The 21261-nt window shown below is 39.0% G+C and overlaps 1 protein-coding gene across 5 annotated transcripts in view; it reads right to left on the bottom strand.

Moving 5' to 3' along the window:
- Positions 1-1534: 1534 nt before the first annotated feature.
- The window catches only part of LOC137250051 (glucose-induced degradation protein 4 homolog), a 233725-nt gene continuing 213998 nt past the window's right edge, over positions 1535-21261 (bottom strand). For all 5 annotated transcript variants that reach the window (XM_067782279.1, XM_067782277.1, XM_067782280.1 and 2 more), the window contains exon 4: positions 1535-1988. In XM_067782279.1, the coding sequence (XP_067638380.1) occupies positions 1692-1988 (297 nt within the window). In that variant the 3' untranslated portion in view covers positions 1535-1691. The remainder of the gene's footprint in view (positions 1989-21261) is intronic.

Here is a 21261-nt window from a genome sequence, read left to right as displayed (position 1 = left end):
TTCCAAAATCTTTGAGCATGCTGTTAACGCCAAGTTGAGTTTTGCTGTTAAGTCTTTAATATCTCTCTTCCAGCATGGCTTTGTCGCTGGCATATCAACAGTATCTAATCTTGCTGTTTTCAGTGAATATTGTGTTGAATCTTTTTCTCCAGGTTTTCAGGTTGATTGCATTTATACTGACTTTTCAAAAGCTTTCGACAGAATCCCTAATAGTGTTTTAATTTAAAAATTATTTTGCCTTGGTTTCCACTTTTCGTTTCTTTTATGGATTAAGTGCTACACTCAGAGAAAAACGGCATTCTAAAATCCAGCACCACCGGACTCAATTCAAGCTTTTCATGTTCTTACTTCTTTCTTCTTGAAAAACGAACGACCTGTTCTCAAAACAACAACCTTGTTCTTTAACTGCGTATTATGCATTTTTTTAATCTTTTTGGCTTTATTAATAGTTTTTATGTTATTAATGCAGATGCCGTTCGGAGTCGGCATAAAATCATGTAGGTCCCGTGCGGCCAATTTGTAGGGAAAATCAAGAGGAGCACGACGCAAATTGGAAGAGAAGCTCGGCCTTAGATCTCTTCGGAGGTTATCGCGCCTTATATTTATTTATTTTAATATTTTTTATTAATGACAAAGATATTATTTATTAATAAAAAATAATACATGGTACCTTCCCACTCCCACCAATGATCAAGCACAACTCGTTCTTGAATTGAGACCGAAAATTATTAAATCGACTGATAACAAAAACTTTAATCGATAAACTTGGTCATGAGGTTTTATATTTGCTTTCCAGTTTATGCAACAGCATAGTGTCACCTTCTAACAGTTTCGACACTTTAACTTCAGATTATAATAAATTTGTGTCTCCCGTGTGTCATTATACCTTTGAACAATGTTCTTAAATTAAGTTTAAGAAAAAAGAAACGGTATAATTCGTGTACAGTTGTAGTGGCCCAGCGGCTATGATGTTGCGGTTGCGATCGTGTGGCGCGGGTTTGATCACCGTCGAACTCTGAAGTTTTTTTAAATAATTTTTTTATATTCTATTTTTTTAACTCTTATTTTTCGTTCAGTTCCATTCACATATGCCCAGGTAATTCGCAAACTTGTTATGAAATGTTTTAAATATATATTCAGATTGCATCATCAAATAAGAAGAATTTCTCAATAAGAGAAATATATGAAAAAGTGCATATTATGCATTTTTTTCTAATCTTTTTGGTTTTAATAATAGTTTTTATATTAATAATATTTTTTATTAATGACAAAGAAAGTATTTTTTAATAAAAAAAGAATAAATGGGACCTTCCCACTCCCACCAATGATCAAGCACAACCCGTTCTTGAATCGAGAACGAAAACTGTTAAGTCGACCACAAATCGTCGTATGACCACTAAGTGGTCATAAAATACGAACGGTGTGCTTGGAAAAACGGTTCTTTGACGCCTTCAGACGACCATTTTCGAATTTAAAGATGTGTTAGAAAAGGTGTAGTGTATCAAAATGTTTAAATAATATGACACCTCTAAAATTTATTCGCATTTTGATTTTATTCTGTAAAAGGAATTGTAATCGGTAAGTACTTTCGCTGATTGCAATTATACCACTACTAAGTAGTTGCAAACTCTTATTTTATTTACCTCAACCAGCAAGCATATTCATCAACACATCTATTTACAAACGTATATTTATCTAAATTCATATATTTCCGACGCACTTTCAAATATGTGCTCCAATTCAATGGACTGATATAATTCAGAAGAGCGGTGATAGTAATACCCTTCGACTTTACCGGTAGATTTTATGAAGCATATGTAATAAAATCCTGCAAAGGAAGCTCCGTTTATGTCCTTTATGGTATGATCAGGTACAAGAAAGTGTTCTTTCCACCGCATGAAAACATAGTCGCTATTCGATAAATTTTGAAAGTCGAAACTATCAGAATTAAACGTTCCTTCATATTCCGCAAATGCTGCAAACTTGCTCTGTAATTAAAGACGAAAAAATAAAGAAATACTAAATTGAGAGATAGTTTTAGAAGTATTATTGCAATTGTTATTTTTCTTTTTTACTTGATTTAGCTGTATATTTCTCAGATTAGCTATGCGGATTATTTTTTCCAGCTATACACCTTTTTCTAGATTTTCTTTTTTAAATACCTACTGTTGATTTTAGTTAAGTTGGTAAAAGTCGCTGAAATAGAGGGAAAATAGGCTTAGGTTCGGAATCAGAGATGCCTAGCTAAAAATGTTTCCGGCATCTGGGGTTCCGTATGGTAACCTGAATCAAGTTACGTTGAACTGGCTGGCCCGAGAAGACTTTACATAGACTGTATGAGTCCGTAGTTTTACCTGAAGTTATTTTAACTGAAAACCCCTATCAAAAACCAGGACCTAAATTCAAAAATAACTCCGGCTCTTGGAAAATAATAGAAGCTTTCTACGACCAATGCCACTTACTGCTTCTAGATCCGACAGCTGTATCACTCCACATATTAGGAACGGGAATGCAAAGAGAGTAGACGTGCGTGTGTTGGCTGGCAATAAATCACGACTTTTTGTGTGTCTAAACAAAGTATTCAAATAAGAAATCACAATTTTAAGCTTCATAAAACCGCGTTGAACATTTTAAAAGTTTTTAAGAGGGGCCACCGATTGTTTATCGTGCAATATTTTATATTTTTCTGTAAATTTAATTACATATATTTATATATATATATTTGTTTGAACAAATGTCGGGCACGCGAAGCGCTGAATTTATGAAATTGCTGGAAGAAAGACTCAATAAACACGAGGACAATATAATCATACGGCTAAACGACTCCATGAGTGGTTTGGAAGAAAGATTTATGCAGCGGTTGAGTGAAATAGCTGGTGAGTTGTCTAGTACAAAGAAAAGAATAGACGTGATTGAAAATAGAGTCACTGCTATTGAGAGCTTGAGATCAACAGCAGTCGATGGCAACCAATCTGAGCTTTTATCGCTCAAAGCGGAAGCAGAAAAGGCGCGAAAAACAATTGAGCAGTTTGAGAGTGCGGCGGTGTCAACAGATCTCATTATAAATGGCATACCAAAATGTAATGAAGAAAACTTGAGTGAGATGTTTGGTGATGTATGCCGGGCAATTGGTTTTGCCATGCCTAGTGTACGTGAGTGTTTTCGTATGCGACAAAACAAAAGCCAAGCGAGCTCAGCGCCAATACTGTTTAAACTCAATTGCCAATATGATAGGCGAGAGTTTCTTAAAGCAGTCGCTGCTTTTTGTAAACACAAAAAGAGATCAATGATGCTATCCGATATTGGTCAAGGCGGTGAGGGTAATTTCTACATACATGAAAGTTTGACAAAAGCAAATAGAGCTCTAATGCATTACGCAACTCAACTGAAACGTCAAAAACTCATTTCGTCGGCATTTAGCATTAGAGGGAGAATCTATGTGAGAGTACATCACGGAAAAGAGGCAGTTTTTATGGACAGCAAAGAGAGCGTTGATGCACTTGTCAGCCAGTCAAGTCACATTACGTAAAAATTAAGACAAACAATGTTGACATATATATTATATTCTCTTCATTTTTCCCTATTTTCCCTTTAATTTCTTCTTTTGTTTTTATATTGTGTATTTTTCTCTATTACTCAATTGCTGACACTGTAAACTTCCAAATTAATTGCGCCGATTTTGGATCTCAGCACGTTTAACGCAGATATGAGTTTTACTGCTGACAAAAGATGTTTAAATTTTCTCTTGAAGCTTGTTAAAAGGAAGTATACCGGGTTGCAATTATGCTACTGTAATGCTAGAAGCTTTAATAATCAAAAAGTTGACTACATTAATTATATTTTGCAGGGCCTTGATATTGATGTAGTATGCATAACGGAAACATGGTTTAGTGAGTCCGTATGTGATAATACTTGTGTACTGCGTGACTATAAACTATTAAGAAATGATAGGCAAACGGGGTCGAAAGGTGGTGGAATCGGCATCTACTGCAAATCCGGGATTAATCGAAAAATTATATTTAAATCAAGTTGTGATGATCCGGTTGAGTATTTGGTGGTAGAAATTGGAGATGGTTGCAGGAAATGTTTGATCGTATGTGTTTACAATCCTAGTAGAAGATTTGATCTTAGTGGCCTTTTCAGTGAAGTTGCTGAGTTAGCTCCCAAATATGAGCATGTCTTGTTATGTGGGGATTTCAATATTGATCTTCTCAATAGTGATAGCAGTTCCATTGATTTAACAGATAGGCTGATTTCTGCTGGTTTGGAAGTAATAAATAAATTTCCCACCCGCTTTGGTCATAATTGTAAATCAAGTCTGCTTGACATTATATGTGTGTCTGATCGTTCAAACGTACTTCATTGTGATCAGTTTTCCATTCCAGGTGTATCAGATCACGATATGATGTTTTTAGCGTATGATTTACAGTTTAATACTGATGTACACAAACAATTTTATTACAGGGATTTTAAATCTGTTGATATTAATGCATTAATATATGAGGCTGGCATCCTTGATTGGAACTTGCTTGGTTCTTTCCAGATATAAACCAAAAACTAGACTTTTTCACTTCAAGCTTAAATTATCTTTATGATAAATATATCCCTGTAAGAATGGCCAAAGCTCCCAATAAAAAACCTCCATGGTTTACAAGAGTGGTATTACAAAGTATAAAAACGAGAAACCAGCTATACATACGTTGGAAACGTACACCAACGCGCGAAAACTGGGAAGCATACCGCGTTGCCAGTAACAAAGCTAATATGACCACGAAAAACTCTAAAAGCCAGCACTACCGTACCAAGTTAGATGTAAACTTATCTGACAAAGTATTGTGGAACCATCTAAAGTCTGTTGGAATTGCGAGTAAAACTAGTATAGAATGCAATTTAGACGCCAACTCTATGAATGATTACTTCTTAGAATCAAACATTATCCAAAGCAGCAGAGATTTTAAACTGAATGAAAGCTTACTACTTGCAACAGAAAAAACATTTGACTTCTCAACCGTGACTGAGTATGATATTCTAAAAAGTATTTTTTCAATTAAATCGAATGCCATTGGAGAGGACAACGTAAGCTTAAAATTTATAAAGCTGATAATTCCATTCATACTTTCAACCCTAACACACATTTTGAATTTTTCCCTCACTACCTCGACGTTTCCGGACTCCTGGAAAATAGCTAAAGTTAATCCAATCTCTAAAAATCGTTCGGGTGCCATTCCATCAGATTTTCGGCCAATTAGCATACTTCCTTCTTTGTCAGAGGTTTTGGAAAGGCTAATGGTTACGCAAATAGTTGATTATCTATACAACAATAATCTTCTTGCCGAAAACCAGTCAGGATATAAAAAGGGTCACAGCTGTGCAACTGCTATGCTTAAAGTAATTGATGATATTAGACCGTCCTTCGATAAAGGTGATTTAACTGTTTTAACTCTATTGGACTTCTCCAAGGCTTTTGACAAAGTTGACCATACAATACTTTTGCACAAGCTTGAAAAGTATTTTGGGATTTCTGAAAGCGCGGTAAATCTGCTCAAAAATTACCTTAGTAATCGTTGGCAAAAGGTTGTGACTAAAAATATGGCTTCTGAGCTAAGAAGATTGCATTCGGGGGTACCTCAGGGATCCATTTTGGGCCCGATTTTGTTCAGTATTTTTATTAATGATATGGTCTACTGCTGTAAAAATGTGTCCATACACCTGTATGCGGATGATGCACAAGTATATCTATCCCGTCCAACAGAACTATGTGAAGATTTGATAGCTAGAATCAATGATGATTTGCAATCAATCTCTATTTGGGCCAAATGTAATAATTTGATTCTTAACGCAAAAAAAACCAAAGCCATATGTATTTCACACAGGTCTAATTGTGAGGAATTCTTTCCCCCAATAATTTTAGAGGACTCGTCTATAAATTTCGAGTCAGTGGTAACTAGCCTTGGTTACAAAGTTAATTTATACCTTGGGTGCTCCGATTATATAAACCAAATCATATCTAGAATTTATTTCATTCTAAGAAAGCTGTGGTACACAGCTAACTTCGTCCCGCAGGACACAAAATTACGTTTGGTGAAAACCTTTATAGTTCTACTCATTTCTTATGGCGAACTCATCTACGGGCACCTAGATAGCGCATCTGAGCGAAAACTTGCAATGGCCATAAACAGCTGTGCTAGGTATGTGTTTTGTAGGCGTAAGTATGACCACATCTCACAATTTAGTTACAAGATACTCGATTGCAATCTGACTTGCTACTTGAAGTACCGTAATCTTATATATATGCATAAGCTCATTAATATGAGAAATCCAAAGTACCTTTTTGAAAAGTTGGCTTTTGCGCATTCGATTAGAACACGCAATCTCATCGTACCAAAACATCATTATAATACTTCATCACGAACGTTTTTTGTCAGTGTTGTCAAACTCTGGAACTCTTTACCAAACAAACAAATCCCATGCGCTTTAAATTGGAAGTGTTTAAGTTTTTAAATATCTAAATATTTCTTCCTATTTTCTTTTACTTTTTCATTCTTATGACCTTAATTTCTGTTTTTCATATTTTAAGGAATAAATCTTTCTATACCTAAAATATTTGTTATAAGTTGTTAATTATGATTTAAATTAATGCAATTTTTTATGATATATATATATAGATATTATTATTATTAATTAAATATGAAACTATTGTAAATTAATTAATGATGATGGGCTTAAAAGACATTAGTCTTACGCTCAACCAACGAGTCTTATAAATAAATTGAATAGCTGGAGTCTTAGCCTGGCAAGCGCAGGGCACGTGCACAGAACGTTCTCGATCGTTTCCTCCTCCAACCCACACTTCCCACATCTACTGTCACTGACCAAAACTAATTTAAAAGCATGTGATGCCAGAAGGCAGTGTCCAGTCAGAATACCCGCCATGACCACAAGAAATCAATTTTAGATTTTCCGCTGCGGCACCCCCATAAAATATGCCAAGAGATTAGAAAATGATACATACAAAGTTTCAGACCAATCCGATAATGTTAACACGTGCCTCACTGAGGTCTAAGATAGGAAAAACAGCGATTTTTCAGAAAAAATGCTATTGCTGAAGTTTTTGTAGTTTCAATTCAATAGAATATATCTACTCATCACTGATGATAAAAAAATAGGCAGATAAACATTTTAACTACATCCAGAAATCAACTGTCATGGAAAATTAAAAATTTTTATTCAATTTTCATTATGATATTGCAGTTTTTTATCCCAATTTCAATTTTGTAGAATTTTACCATTGTTTACTATATGTATGGTTTGGCAGCTTAAATTGAGGTTTTGTTGCGAATAGAGTGGAAGGCAGTAAAAGAAGTTAGTCGAATGAAATATAATATGAATAATGAAGGAATAATTTTCGTTTTTTTTTTCGAAATTTTCCTGAATCACAAAAGGGAGTGTAGTTAAGTCCGAATATGAAAAAATGTAGTTATGTTTTGCTCCTTTTTAAGCAGGAGTTTTTTATTTTAAAAATGTAATATACAAACCAAAGTTCGTTCTATTATTCATTTTATCTCCGATAGGTAGTGCATGGATCGAAACATTTCAAAAAATCGTATTTGTGATCCGACTTGGCTGATATTTGGAACACATAATACATACAGGAGTAGAAAGCGACATATGAAAAAAATCGCCGCTAGGTGGCGCAAGGATCGAGATATTCAAAAAAATCGTATTTGTGGTCCGATTTGGCTCATATTTGGAACACATAATACATACATGAATAGAAAGCGACATATGAAACAAAACCGCCGCTAGCTGGCGCAGATATCGAGTGCATGGATCGAAACATTTCAAAAAATCGCGTTTGTGCTGCGATTAGGCTCATATTTGGAACACATATTACATACATGAATAGAAAGCCACATATGAAAAATAATATCGCCGCAAGGTGGCTCAAGGATCGAGATGGTAAAAAAATCGTATTTGTGGTCCGATTTGGCTCATATTTGGAACACATATTACATACAGAAATAGAAATCGCTTTATGAAACAAAAACCCGCTAAGTGCGGCAAGGATCAAGATATTAAAAATACTCGTATCTGTGGTCCGTTTTGGCAGTCCGGTAGAAGTGACATCAAAATACTTTAGAATTCGAGGACTTAGATTGTAAAAAATTGGCAGGAAACAGTCCTTGTAATAATGAGTCACTAAATGAACTAAGTAGAATGAGAAATAATAGGGAATTAACACTAAAAACTTTTTCCCCCAGCGGGTTAGGGGGTCAGAATATACCCGCGGTAGGTATGCCTGTCGTAAGAGGCGACTAAAATACCAGATTCAAGGGGCTGTGTAGCGCAACCCTTCAGGTTGCCAGCGCAATATACAGCTTCTCCAAACCCAATTGTCAACCTCACCTATCCGCAAAGATGACACTAGTCAAATGGTATTGGGTTTTTGAATGCTTCTCAAAGGCTTTAATTGCTTTCTTTCATTTAGTAAACGGTTCACATATAAGCGACCGCAATTTTTGGTGTGCGCCTTTGCCCGCGCTCTCGTAAGAAAAAAGTGCGCAATATTTACAAAGAGCCCCTTGTCCTTTAGCTTCGGTGTACACAAGCCATTCATACCTGTGTGATAAGATTCATTTTTAAATAATGACTAATTTGATTGTCATTAGGATGCCTGTTATTACAAGCTAATCTATTTTTTCAGGTTCTGTACAAAAGTACAAAATAAAATCAACTTGACAAATAACAGACACCCTAACGTTCATTCGCACCTTTTCAACCAATGAAGTTGAAACTTAAGATTTCTTTTGCAATCTCTAACAAAATTGAAGGATTCATCTGGAGTCCAAGGATTTGTTAAAAGTTGGAACTTCTTATCGTCTTCAACTTGCGTTCCCAAAAAGACACCAATATCTGTACTACTAACATCCCACTTATTAAAACTTTGTATAGGAACTTCTGTTTTAGTTTCATCCACCACAATTGATTTCCACTAAAACTTGCTTGTTCTTCTATAGTTACAGTTTCAACACTAAAATTCCCAATTTTTTGTTTCTTAAAGCCATATGCAAACAATGTTTGCCGTTTTTCACACATTTTTATTTTTCGCAACTCAAACTCAACTTTTACACAATCACTTAACAAAGCCGAACAAAAATGTAAACAAAAACATAAGATTAAATGGGTTGCTGTGATGCTTGCGGTCCAAAAGTGAAGTGTGTGGCGTGTGTCACACGGTCAATAAATACTGACGTGATTCACGGATCGCGATATTTATTGACGGTGTAGCAATATCTATGGATCGTGATATAAATGACAAAAATTTGTTTATTCCTGTGGAATTTAATATTATTGCATTATTGGAAAAATTATAATAAAAAATCCCAATTGGTTTCTAAACAAAATTAAAAAATCCAGTACTACGCTCACATACATAATGATGTAATTTTTCCTAACTAATAGATATTTTAATTTTTTAATCGGAATCGGGCCTGGTGCGACGTGCTAGAACGAATCATACCTGTTATAAAGTTTTTATCTAGACAGTGCCTGGCTTTCCGGGCGTGTGGACTGATATTGAGACTCTTGAAAAAAATGTTACAAATATTATGAGGTGGGGTTTGTCTAAGGCTGGGGTAACGCTCAGTCAATCCAGAGTCGAGTAAAGGTCCCACAAACCCCTTCTGAATAAATACACAATATTTATGTGTTACGAACACACGCACACACGGCTGGAGATATTGTGCGGGCAGCAGCTTTCCGTCGCAAGATGGCGAGGGGGCGGAGCGGCTACTAACGGTCGGTGGAGTAGAGGAGGTTCGGTAGGACGGTTGAACGGTCGGGTAACGGGCGGATTGGTACGGCGGATCGGAAGCAGCGGCGGGATAGAAGCAGCGGCTTAACGGCGGTAGGATGGCAGACGGCCAAGGGTCGTCGTAGCAGCGGCGTGACGTATGCAGCGGCTTAACGGTGGTAGGATGGCAAGCGGCCAGCGGTCAGCGGTCGTCGTAGCAGCGGCTTAACGGCGGTAGGATGGCAGACGCCCAACGGTCGTCGTAGCAGAGCCGTCACGGACGCAGCGGCTTAACGGTAGTAGGGTGGCGGACGGCCAACGGTCGTCGTAGCAGCGGCGGCTGAATGGCGATAGGACGGCGAACGGCCAGTGGTTGGTGTGGCAGCGGCGGCACCAGAGGGGCGACGATGCGACGGCAGCGGTGGTGGGCTACGGAGCGCGTACCAGGGCCGTGGTGAGAGGGGAAGTAGGCTAGCGATGGTGTTAGCCTGGACAGCGGCGGCTCGTTCCGGGCGGGGTCGGTTGACGGTATCGGATTGATCGGTAGTGTTCGGCCGGATCGGTAGTCCGCGGGGTCGGTCACCTTGGGAAGATACTGTAAGGACTCGTTAGTGCCGGCTTCACCGGTGGACACCCCCGCCGCCCTACTTCCACGCTAGATAGAAAGTGCTTAAGGGGGGCGGGGCTGTACCAGCTGGAACACCGCGGATCGATCCGTGGGCGGAGGGGAAGTGCACCTTAACGGCACAGCGGTAGCCCCTTATGCGCACGCATCGGTCCACGGCCGACGCCAGAGCTGAGGGGGAGGGGTGATGTAGTCATTAAGGCGTCGGGCCGCTCAACACCCAGAGGGGCGACGGGTGGCAATAGCAAAAAAGCATCCGCCCCGCTCGTCCTTACCTGGGTGAAGGGTGACCCGTGCCATGACGGTGCCCCTTCCACTCAACTAGCCGAAGCCAGAGCTGAGGGGGAGGGGTGATATAGTCATTAAGGCGTCGGGCCGCTCAACACCCAGGACGGCGACAGGTGGCAATAGCACAAAGGCATCCGCCCCGCTCGTCCTTACCTGGGTGAAGGGTGACCCGTGCCATGACGGCGCCCCTTCCACTCAATTAGCCGAAGCCAGAGCTGAGAGGGAGGGGTTATATAGTCATTAAGGCGCCGGGCCGCTCAACACCCAGGACGGCGACAGGTGGCAATAGCACAAAGGCATCCGCCCCGCTCGTCCTTACCTGGGTGAAGGGTGACCCGTGCCATGACGGCCCCCCTTCCACTCAATTAGCCGACGCCAGAGCTGAGGGGGAGGGGTGATGTAGTCATTAAGGCGTCGGGCCGCTCAACACCCAGGGGGCGACGGGTGGCAATAGCACAAAGGCATCCGCCCCGCTCGTCCTTACCTGGGTGAAGGGTGACCCGTGCCATGACGGCGCCCCTTCCACTCAATTAGCCGAAGTCAGAGCTGAGAGGGCTGGGTTATATAGTCATTAAGGCGTCGGGCCGCTCAACACCCAGGACGGCGACAGGTGGCAATAGCACAAAGGCATCCGCCCCGCTCGTCCTTACCTGGGTGAAGGGTGACCCGCGCCATGACAGCGCCCCTTCCCCACAGCTAGCTAGCAGGAGGGAAATGTATGTCTTTAAAAAGACAGCCACTCCCGCTGGCTCACCTGTGAGGACTGAATTGCAAAAATGCAAATTCGCTGTTTATATGGGTGGTGCCGCAAACTGGTTGAGAAACCAATACACCATTATTGGGATTTTCTTGTGTTGACGGAACACACCATTGGTTTGCTATCAGTCTTTGGTTGCGTGTGGTAATTTACCATAGTGGTTGTTGGCTATGCTATAGAAAAAATAAGTACAGAGAGGTTCAGGTTTAAGTGAATAAGGGAATACAGGGGGGTGATGTTATTGTAACGCTACGTTACAATATTATTACTCATAAATTAAAAATGGTTAAACCTATCGCAACAAAATTCGGCAGAGAGGTTTCCTTTACTATAAGGAATGCTTTGAAGAAAAACTAACGAAATCGGTTAAGGACCACGCCCACTTTTATATAAAATATTTTTAAAAGGTCGTGGACGAACAAAATAAGCTATATCTTTGCAAAAAACAGCTTTATATCAATGCTATTTCATTTCCCAAGTGGATTTATAAAAATAAATAGGAAAACCTTCAAATTTAAAAAAATGGGCGTGGCACCGATCCTTTTATAACTAAGCAATTTTCTATGTTTCGGGAGCCATAACTCGAAGACGAATTAACCGATCGTAATAAAATTGGGTACAGAAATTTTTCCTATAGCAGGAAAAATTTCTAGGAAAAATGGACGAGATCGGTTAAAGACCACGCCCACTTTTATATAAAAGATTTTTAAAAGGGTCGTAGACGAAAATAATAAGCTATATCTTAGCGAAAAAGAGCTTTGTATCAATATAATTTTACTTTGTAAATTGAGTTATAACATTGAATTGGAAAACACTGAAAATTTTGAAAATGGGTGTGGCACCGCCCCTTTATGACTAAGCGATTTCTGTGTTTCGGGAGCCATAACTCGAAGAAAAATTAACATATCGTAATGAAATTGTGTACACATATTTTCATATAGCAAAAAATATTTCTAGTAAAAATGGACTTAGATAGAAAACAAGTTTAAAAGGGTCGTAGACTAGAATAATAAGCCATAACTTAGCAAAAAATAGTTTTTAATCAATGATATTTCACTTATCAATTTTTACTGTAAGAGGAAATGGGGAGACATTTTTCTTTAGAACGGGCGATGCCACACGTCAGCTCACGCTGAGTATATAATGTTCGGTTACACCCGAACTTAGACACCTTTACTTGTTTTTTTTTTTGCGTTTAGCTCCAAAAATTCCGGCTTAGCCCTAGCTCTTTTTTGGTCCTCTTTAAAATGTTTGCCCCTTTTTGGCTCCAAATTTATTTCGGCAATATGTATTGTGAAATTTGTAAAGTGTTTGGCAGCTCGGTACTCAACTGATAACAAAACTTTAATCGATAAACAATGTCATGAGGTTGTATATTTGCTTTCCAGCTTGTGCAACAGCATAGTGTCACCTTCTAAGAGTTTCTACCCTTTAACTTCAGATTATAATACATTTTTGTCTCCCGTAGCTTATTCTCATTATACCTTTGAAGAATACATACGAATTAAAAAAGAAGATAAATATATATAGGTATCCAATGAAAGAAAGATACGAAATATATGTCGCGACTTCTTAATTAAAGTAATAGAGCAATTAAGGCAACGCTTGCCACACAATATAGAAACGCTTACAAAATATATTTCTTTTCGGTTGAAAACACATTGAGAATTGTAAAACGTCAAAGGTTTTCATATTTCAGAAATGAAGGAACTATACTTAGCACTGATGAAATAACGAGATTACAAATGCAGTGGAAAAATATCTATCTCCAAAACAGGAAAAATTTTACTTCAACAATAAGTTTTTGGTTTGATGTTAAACAGTATAATTCCAAAAGCTTGCCGATATTGTGCTGCCACTAAGTAATGTTGAAGTTGCAAGAACGTTTTCAAACATGAGTTTGATTAAAAGCAAACACAGAAACAAAATTAGTTTAGTTATGTTGAATTCGCTGCTGACAATAAGAAGTGGTCTTAAACGGCTGAAGAAATGCTGTCACGACTTTGAAATAAACAACGATTTCTTAAAATTAAGGAGTACAAAAAATATTTATGCAAAAATAATAATTCATCTTCTGAGGACGAAATCATAGATTTTGATGTCAAAGGCCCTTCAAACATTTCTCGTCCCAACATAAACTTGAATATTGCACACGTGTATTTTTATGGTGATTTGTACGCCCGTAGGACGTTGAAAATTGCATAAAAAATTTTAATTAATTTTCATCGGCCAACATTTTGGCAAGCTGTATATTTGGCGAAGCTATAGCCGTGCCGTCATTGTAGTAGTGTGAAAAATACTTCTTACTTTTTAACGATACTTTACCGCCAAATGGCAAAACAAAGGTTAAAAAAACGTATTTTTGTTATTAAAAAATATAAAATGAACTATAAAAAACAGTACTAGAAGTCAACCTAATATAAACGCACGCAAGTCATTTTCTGTAAAAAATTTCCCATGCACATACAACTTGTATGAGAGCAACCGAAATTGAATTTGATGCGTGAAAACCTAACTCGATTTCCAATTTTTGTTCTGCGTGAGATTTCAGTTTGACGTATGCACACATGCTTTACACTGTCGGAACGCATGCTTATTTCGGTTGGGGCAAAAAAAGTAGTTTATGTGCGTGCCCTACGCAAAGGCAATGCGTTTTTATTAGGTAGGCATGTTATTTATGTACCTCTCTTGTAAATGTGAAAACTTACATTGAAAAATAAACTATACTTTTAGCTCTTTTTGCAAAGGGGTTTTGGATTTTCTTGAAGAAATTTAGCTCTTTCTAGCGCTTTTTTTCTGGATTCTAGCCCCAAAGAAATTTTTTCTGCAGACACTGAACGTGAATATCAGATACACACAGGATAAATAAATAAGCAGATGTTCGCGAAATTACATAGCTACATATATCAAAGCTATCTTCCATTTCCAAAATCTTTGAGCATGCTGTTAACGCCAAGTTGAGTTTTGCTGTTAAGTCTTTAATATCTCTCTTCCAGCATGGCTTTGTCGCTGGCATATCAACAGTATCTAATCTTGCTGTTTTCAGTGAATATTGTGTTGAATCTTTTTCTCCAGGTTTTCAGGTTGATTGCATTTATACTGACTTTTCAAAAGCTTTCGACAGAATCCCTAATAGTGTTTTAATTTAAAAATTATTTTGCCTTGGTTTCCACTTTTCGTTTCTTTTATGGATTAAGTGCTACACTCAGAGAAAAACGGCATTCTAAAATCCAGCACCACCGGACTCAATTCAAGCTTTTCATGTTCTTACTTCTTTCTTCTTGAAAAACGAACGACCTGTTCTCAAAACAACAACCTTGTTCTTTAACTGCGTATTATGCATTTTTTTAATCTTTTTGGTTTTATTAATAGTTTTTATGTTACTAATATTTTTTATGGCGGCCACCGTGGTGTGATGGTAGCGTGCTCCGCCTACCACACCGGATGCCCTGGGTTCAAACCCCGGGCAAAGCAACATCAACAATTTTAGAAATAAGGTTTTTCAATTAGAAGAAAATTTTTCTAAGCAGGGTCGCCCCTCGTCAGTGTTTGGCAAACGCTCCGGGTGTATTTCTGCCATGAAAAGCTCTCAGTGAAAACTCATCTGCCTTGCAGATGCCGTTCGGAGTCGGCATAAAATCATGTAGGTCCCGTGCGGCCAATTTGTAGGGAAAATCAAGAGGAGCACGACGCAAATTGGAAGAGAAGCTCGGCCTTAGATCTCTTCGGAGGTTATCACGCCTTATATTTATTTATTTTAATATTTTTTATTAATGACAAAGATATTATTTATTAATAAAAAATAATACATGGTACCTTCCCACTCCCACCAATGATCAAGCACAACTCGTTCTTGAATTGAGACCGAAAATTATTAAATCGACTGATAACAAAAACTTTAATCGATAAACTTGGTCATGAGGTTTTATATTTGCTTTCTAGTTTATGCAGCAGCATAGTGTCACCTTATAACAGTTTCGACACTTTAACTTCAGATTATAATAAATTTGTGTCTCCCGTGTGTCATTATACCTTTGAACAATGTTCTTAAATTAAGTTTAAGAAAAAAGAAACGGTATAATTCGTGTACAGTTGTAGTGGCCCAGCGGCTATGATGTTGCGGTTGCGATCGTGTGGCGCGGGTTTGATCACCGTCGAACTCTGAAGTTTTTTTAAATAATTTTTTTATATTCTATTTTTTTAACTCTTATTTTTCGTTCAGTTCCATTCACATATGCCCAGGTAATTCGCAAACTTGTTATGAAATGTTTTAAATATATATTCAGATTGCATCATCAAATAAGAAGAATTTCTCAATAAGAGAAATATATGAAAAAGTGCATATTATGCATTTTTTTCTAATCTTTTTGGTTTTAATAATAGTTTTTATGTTAATAATATTTTTTATTAATGACAAAGAAAGTATTTTTTAATAAAAAAAGAATAAATGGGACCTTCCCACTCCCACCAATGATCAAGCACAACCCGTTCTTTAATTGAGAACGAAAACTGTTAAGTCGACCACAAATCGTCGTATGACCACCAAGTGGTCATAAAATACGAACGGTATGCTTGGAAAAACTGTTCTTAAAACAAGCCCGAGTCGTCGTACCGAAGACTACGCCAGTATCCGACGTTAAAGTTACAAACGAAAAATAATCAGTTGGTAGATAAATTGCACAAATTAGGTCTTATAACGAACAACGAAAAACTCAAAATGTCTGCACACACAGCTCTCCCACCCCGTATATATGGATTACCAAAGGTCCATATAGAGAATATGCCCTTAAGACCAATCTATTCTATGTTAAATGCTCCGTCCTATAATTTATGTAAATACCTGACTAATATTTTTAAAAATCTGACGACGAAATCTAAGTTTAATGTAAAAAGTGCAATAGAAGTCAAAGACAAGGTCAAGGACTCCTACATTTATGATGATGAACGCCTCGTATCGTTTGATGTAGTGTCACTATTTCCAAGTATACCAACAGACCTGGCTATATGAGCCAAATCGGGCATCATAGGTCGTTTTCTATTCATGCATGTATTATGTGTTCCAAATATGAGCCAAATCGGACCACAAATACGATTTTTGCGAATATTTCGATCCTTGCGCTTTTTTTATTATTGCATTGTCATCGGGTTCTGAACTATATTCCAAGTTTCAAGCTTGTAGCTTATCGGGAAGTTACTTAAAATTCAATTACAAAATTCGTTCACAACGGCCGTGCATGCGGCCGTGCGGCGTGCCTGTCAAGTTAACCTAAATAAAACCGTCTAAAAACGTATAACACACATACTAAAGATGAACGACTTCCCTCCTAATGCAATACAGAGGTTAATAAAGGAATACCCGTAAGATAAATGCCGGAAGAACACGGCTACAAAATATAGATATGTAGTATATATACCAGATTTTTCAGAAAGATTGTAGGGCTCAGACATCTACGACAAGGAGAATATAAGAATTGCACACAAACCATCGTACACAACAAACATATTTTTTAATAACATGAAAAGCAAAATAACAAACTCAGACAAACATAACGTAATATATAAGATTACGTGTGCGGGAAATGAAAATAATAACTGTGGAAAAGAATATGTGGGTACAACAAGGAACAAATCAAAAACAAGACTAGCAGGACACAGATCTGATATTAAATGTAGAACATCTGGCAACATTCAAAAAACAGCACTTGCGGCCCACTGTACGGAGAACGGACACTAACCAGATTTTAAAGCGGTGAGCATACTAGAGCAGGAGGCAAATTATAGCAAAAGGTTTACGTTAGAAATGCTACAAATAGCAAATACACCACCAAGCAAGAGACTCAACTACAAAACGGACACAGAAAATTGCTCACATATTTATAGACACTTACTTGACTCACGAAAAAATTAGTTCTGAACTGCATGGCGAACTAACAAGTGCCGTGTATCGGACAAGATAATTAATGTATGTATGTATGAAAAATTGTATCCCAATTGTATTCAGTTTTATATGTGAATATTTGTTTGTTATTGTTATAGCCGCTGAAGATGATCTCCGAAGGAGATTGAAATATATTGGAAAATATTTAAAAAAGTGTTTTATTACATTGGACCTTGAGCCGGCAAAAATCACAGTTTGATAAAATCAAAGCAAAAAGGTCGTTACAATCATATTTTAATCATAAATAATAAATGTTAATTGAACAATATAAATATTACAAGATTATACAATTACAACATTAATCAAAATTTGGCTTTAGAGCTAAATAAATCAGAGGCAAGAGAACCCGATGGAGTGTTAAGTTCCCTTAAATCTCTATGGATAGGTGCATTGGTAGCATAAGTACTTCTGACTTGTTTTAAGAAAAAAATATCGTTAACAGAAACTGCAAAATAATCAGGAATTTCGTAAAATTCGTTACAATATATTGACGTGACTGCAGCTTAAGCACGTTCTCCATAAGTTCTGCTGCTTTCTTCACGGCTATAATGTCCGCCTGAATGACGCTGCAGTAATCCGACAGCCTGAGGGAGGTTCTCCTTTTTTCAATCGACACTGTAAACATCAGACCCGACCTCTTTCATTAATTTGGAACCATCCGTATACACATGTATATTATTTTCTGCCATTTCTGCACCATGGCACCAACCTTCCGGCTCAATTGTGGCCCTAAGATCTCTTTCGAAGCTCAAGCATTTATTAGATGGCGCCCTACTGATATGGCCACATGGCCTGCACTCAAGCTGTCCCGAGGCCTTAAGCCTTGTTGCAGTTGCTAACGCGATGTTTTTGGCCATCAGGTCTGCAGGCAGGATGTGTAGAATGTCGTACAATGCTGCTATCGGGGTAGTTTTTAGGGCTCCCGTTATGCTAATCGTTGATACTCTGTATACCCTGTCAAGTTTTTTGGTATACGTACTTTTTTGTGTGGCTGGCCACCAAACAAGAACTCCATAGTAAAGTATGGGCTTCACAATTCCCGTAAATACCCAATGAGAGTTTGGGCGATAGGCCTCACGTGAAAACATACAAATATTACACTAATTACTAAGTGAGCTTGCAAAAATTAAAAATAGTTTTTGTATTGATTCGATCTTGTCTACATAGAGATAATCGAGCCCTAATCTAATATTGAATTAACTGATGTTGAGAAGAGCTTTAGTTACATATGGGTCGTTAAACTCTTTAGACCACAGCTTTACAAAAGCAAAAACACTCTTGGCTTTATTGACTTCGAATTAATACGAAGGTTGAAACTAAGTTTGGAATCCATCAAGACTCCCAAGTCAACAAAATTATTTGCAATCTCTAGACTATTGCGCTTAATTGTATGTGAAGCTGGTGGCGAATTTCTTCGAGAAAAACACATATTGATTGAGCGGAATATAATTTACGTTTCACCAAGTCACTAAATTGTTTCAATTCGTTTGAACTAAATAATGTTCCTCAATCGAAGAGTAGGACCTAAAAAGTTTTATATCGCCAGCATAAATAAAGATTTTTGAAAACTTAACTGTATTAGCAATATCGTTTATGAAGAGTAAGAACAGAATTGGGCCAAGATGGCTGCCCTGAAGAACACCAGAGGAAACGTCTAACGTGACGGAATGTGTGTTTTTATAAATTACTTTTTGAGAACGATCTCCGAGATAGAAAGATATAAAACGGGTAAAACAGGGTTGAAATCCAAGCTGACCAAGCTAGTAAACAAGTAGATAATGGAATATTTTGTCAAATGCTTTTCTGAAATCAGTGTGAAGATTTTTTTTTGATGCGCACGATCGCACATATGTAGTGTAACGAAGCTTTTTCTTGCCCCGGTGCTTCTTCAATAAGTGCTGGGGTATACTCGCCGTTTATTGCTTTAACTCTACATATTATAACTATAATAGAAAATTGTAATAAAAGAAATATATGTATGTATTCTTCACTTCGTCTGATGCTTGTTCTATGATTAGTGGTGGGCTAACGGTCCTCGTGTCCCGTTAGGGCGCCTTGCTGGTCGTTGCCTGGGTGCGCGTAAATGTATCTCTGTGACGCCCTGCGTCGGCGAGTCCCTCTTACGGCTCGCGACTGCGCGTCTCTGCTGCGGCTTATGTCGGTGCGTCTGCGTGAGTGTAACTCTGGTATGGTTGACGTCGTATTTTTGCGTAACTCTGCTGCGGTCAACGTCGTATGTTTGCGTAGCTCTGTTGCGACCAACGTCGTGTGCTTGCGTGACTCTGCTGTGGCCAACGTCGTATGTTGCGTAGCGCTGTTGCGGCCAATGTCGTATGTTACGTAGCGCTGTTGCGACCAGCGTCGAATGTTTGCGTAACTCTGCTGTGGCCAACGTCTTATGCCTGCGTAGCGCTGCTGCGGCCAGCGTCGTATGTTTGCGTGACTCTGCTGCTGTGCTCTGTTGCGCCTTGCGTCGGCGTCTTGCAGGCGTCTCGGTGGCGTTAGGGCGGTCGCGTTGCTGAGGTGCGGTTTATTACTGTCGCACCGCGGTCCCCGTCGGCGCAGGTGGGCGGACATCACCTGTTCGCGGGTGCGCGTTACTCTGGCAGAACCTCGTGTTGCTATTAAGTGTTGTGATCGCTAGTTGTGTTGCTGAGACTTGTTGGTTTGTCGTGTGGCTAGTGCCTTTTTTGACTGGCTGTTGTGTTAATGCTGTGTTAAATACGTTGTGGGGTCGTTTTGTGTAGGCCAAATTAATAAGGTTTTATTTGGTCCTTACACTCCCCCCCCCCCCCCCCCCACTTCGGAGGGTGAGCCCTCGGTATCCCGTATCCGAATGTGTGCCCTGCTTTTCACTATGGTGACCTTGTACTTCTCTGTTTGGAACCGTATTCGGGAGCAGGCTTTGCATTCGGCGATGCGTCGGAATATGTCCCGTACTTCCGTTGCTATCTCCTGGAATAGGTCCAGCATTGGTCCATCTGCGTCCCGAACCTCGATCGTCACTACTTGGTGGTCTTCTGTTGTCGGTTGTGGCTTTGTTTCGGTGTCCGGTGTTAGACAGTGAGTGTTGTCTTCGGTGCTTGGTTGTGTTTGCTGGAGTAATGGTGCGTGCGACGTCAGCGTACGTGTTGGCGCGTGTAGTTGCACGCATGTTGTTGACGTCGCCGCCAGTAGTATTTGATGGTGTGATGATGCGTGCGACGTCAGCGTACCTGTTTGCGGGTGTAGTTGCACGCATGTTGCTGTCGTTGGCGCCAGTGGCTCCTTCCAGCAGTACGACCTTAGGACGTTTTTCTTCCTCCTCTTCGTAGCGCTGGCGCATATGCTTGACGCTGTTGGTCAGTTTAGCGTTATAGCTCTCCATTGTAGAGTGTTGATTATAGAAAAAAGTTCGTAGCAAAAGAAAACGTCGTTGTCACCTCGGTGGTTTGCGATAGAATGACCGGTGCTTGCTTATCCTCCCATCCTTGATATTAAAATTCTTTGAATTTATTTTAATTTCACCCATGGTATCTGCTGCATGATATGCCTTTAACTCCGCGATGTTGACCGTTTTCTCCTTTCCGCCGTTGGATTTTCGTATTTTGAGTATCACTGGGGATACATATCCTAGGATTTGGGAGGGTCCGTCATATTTGGGGGCCAACTTTGCCGCGAAATTTTCCCCGGCCTTGAAGAGATGGTGTTCCTTTGCGAGCACTAGTTCGCCGACTACGGGGGTCCATTTTCTCCGCCGTAGATTGTAGTGCCGTGTTGATCTGCCGCCGCTCGTTCCATGTTCTGTCTCACTATTCTGAATGCCTCTTGCATTCTGTCGGATTTTTCTTCTGCCGTGGTGGTGGCTGTGCCCGTCCCCA

The sequence above is a fragment of the Eurosta solidaginis genome, chromosome 4, assembly GCF_040869045.1.
Source record: "Eurosta solidaginis isolate ZX-2024a chromosome 4, ASM4086904v1, whole genome shotgun sequence".
Classification (NCBI taxonomy): Eukaryota; Metazoa; Arthropoda; class Insecta; order Diptera; family Tephritidae; genus Eurosta; species Eurosta solidaginis.
Note: the sequence above shows the minus strand (reverse complement) of the source record. Positions and strands in the feature narration are given on the sequence as shown.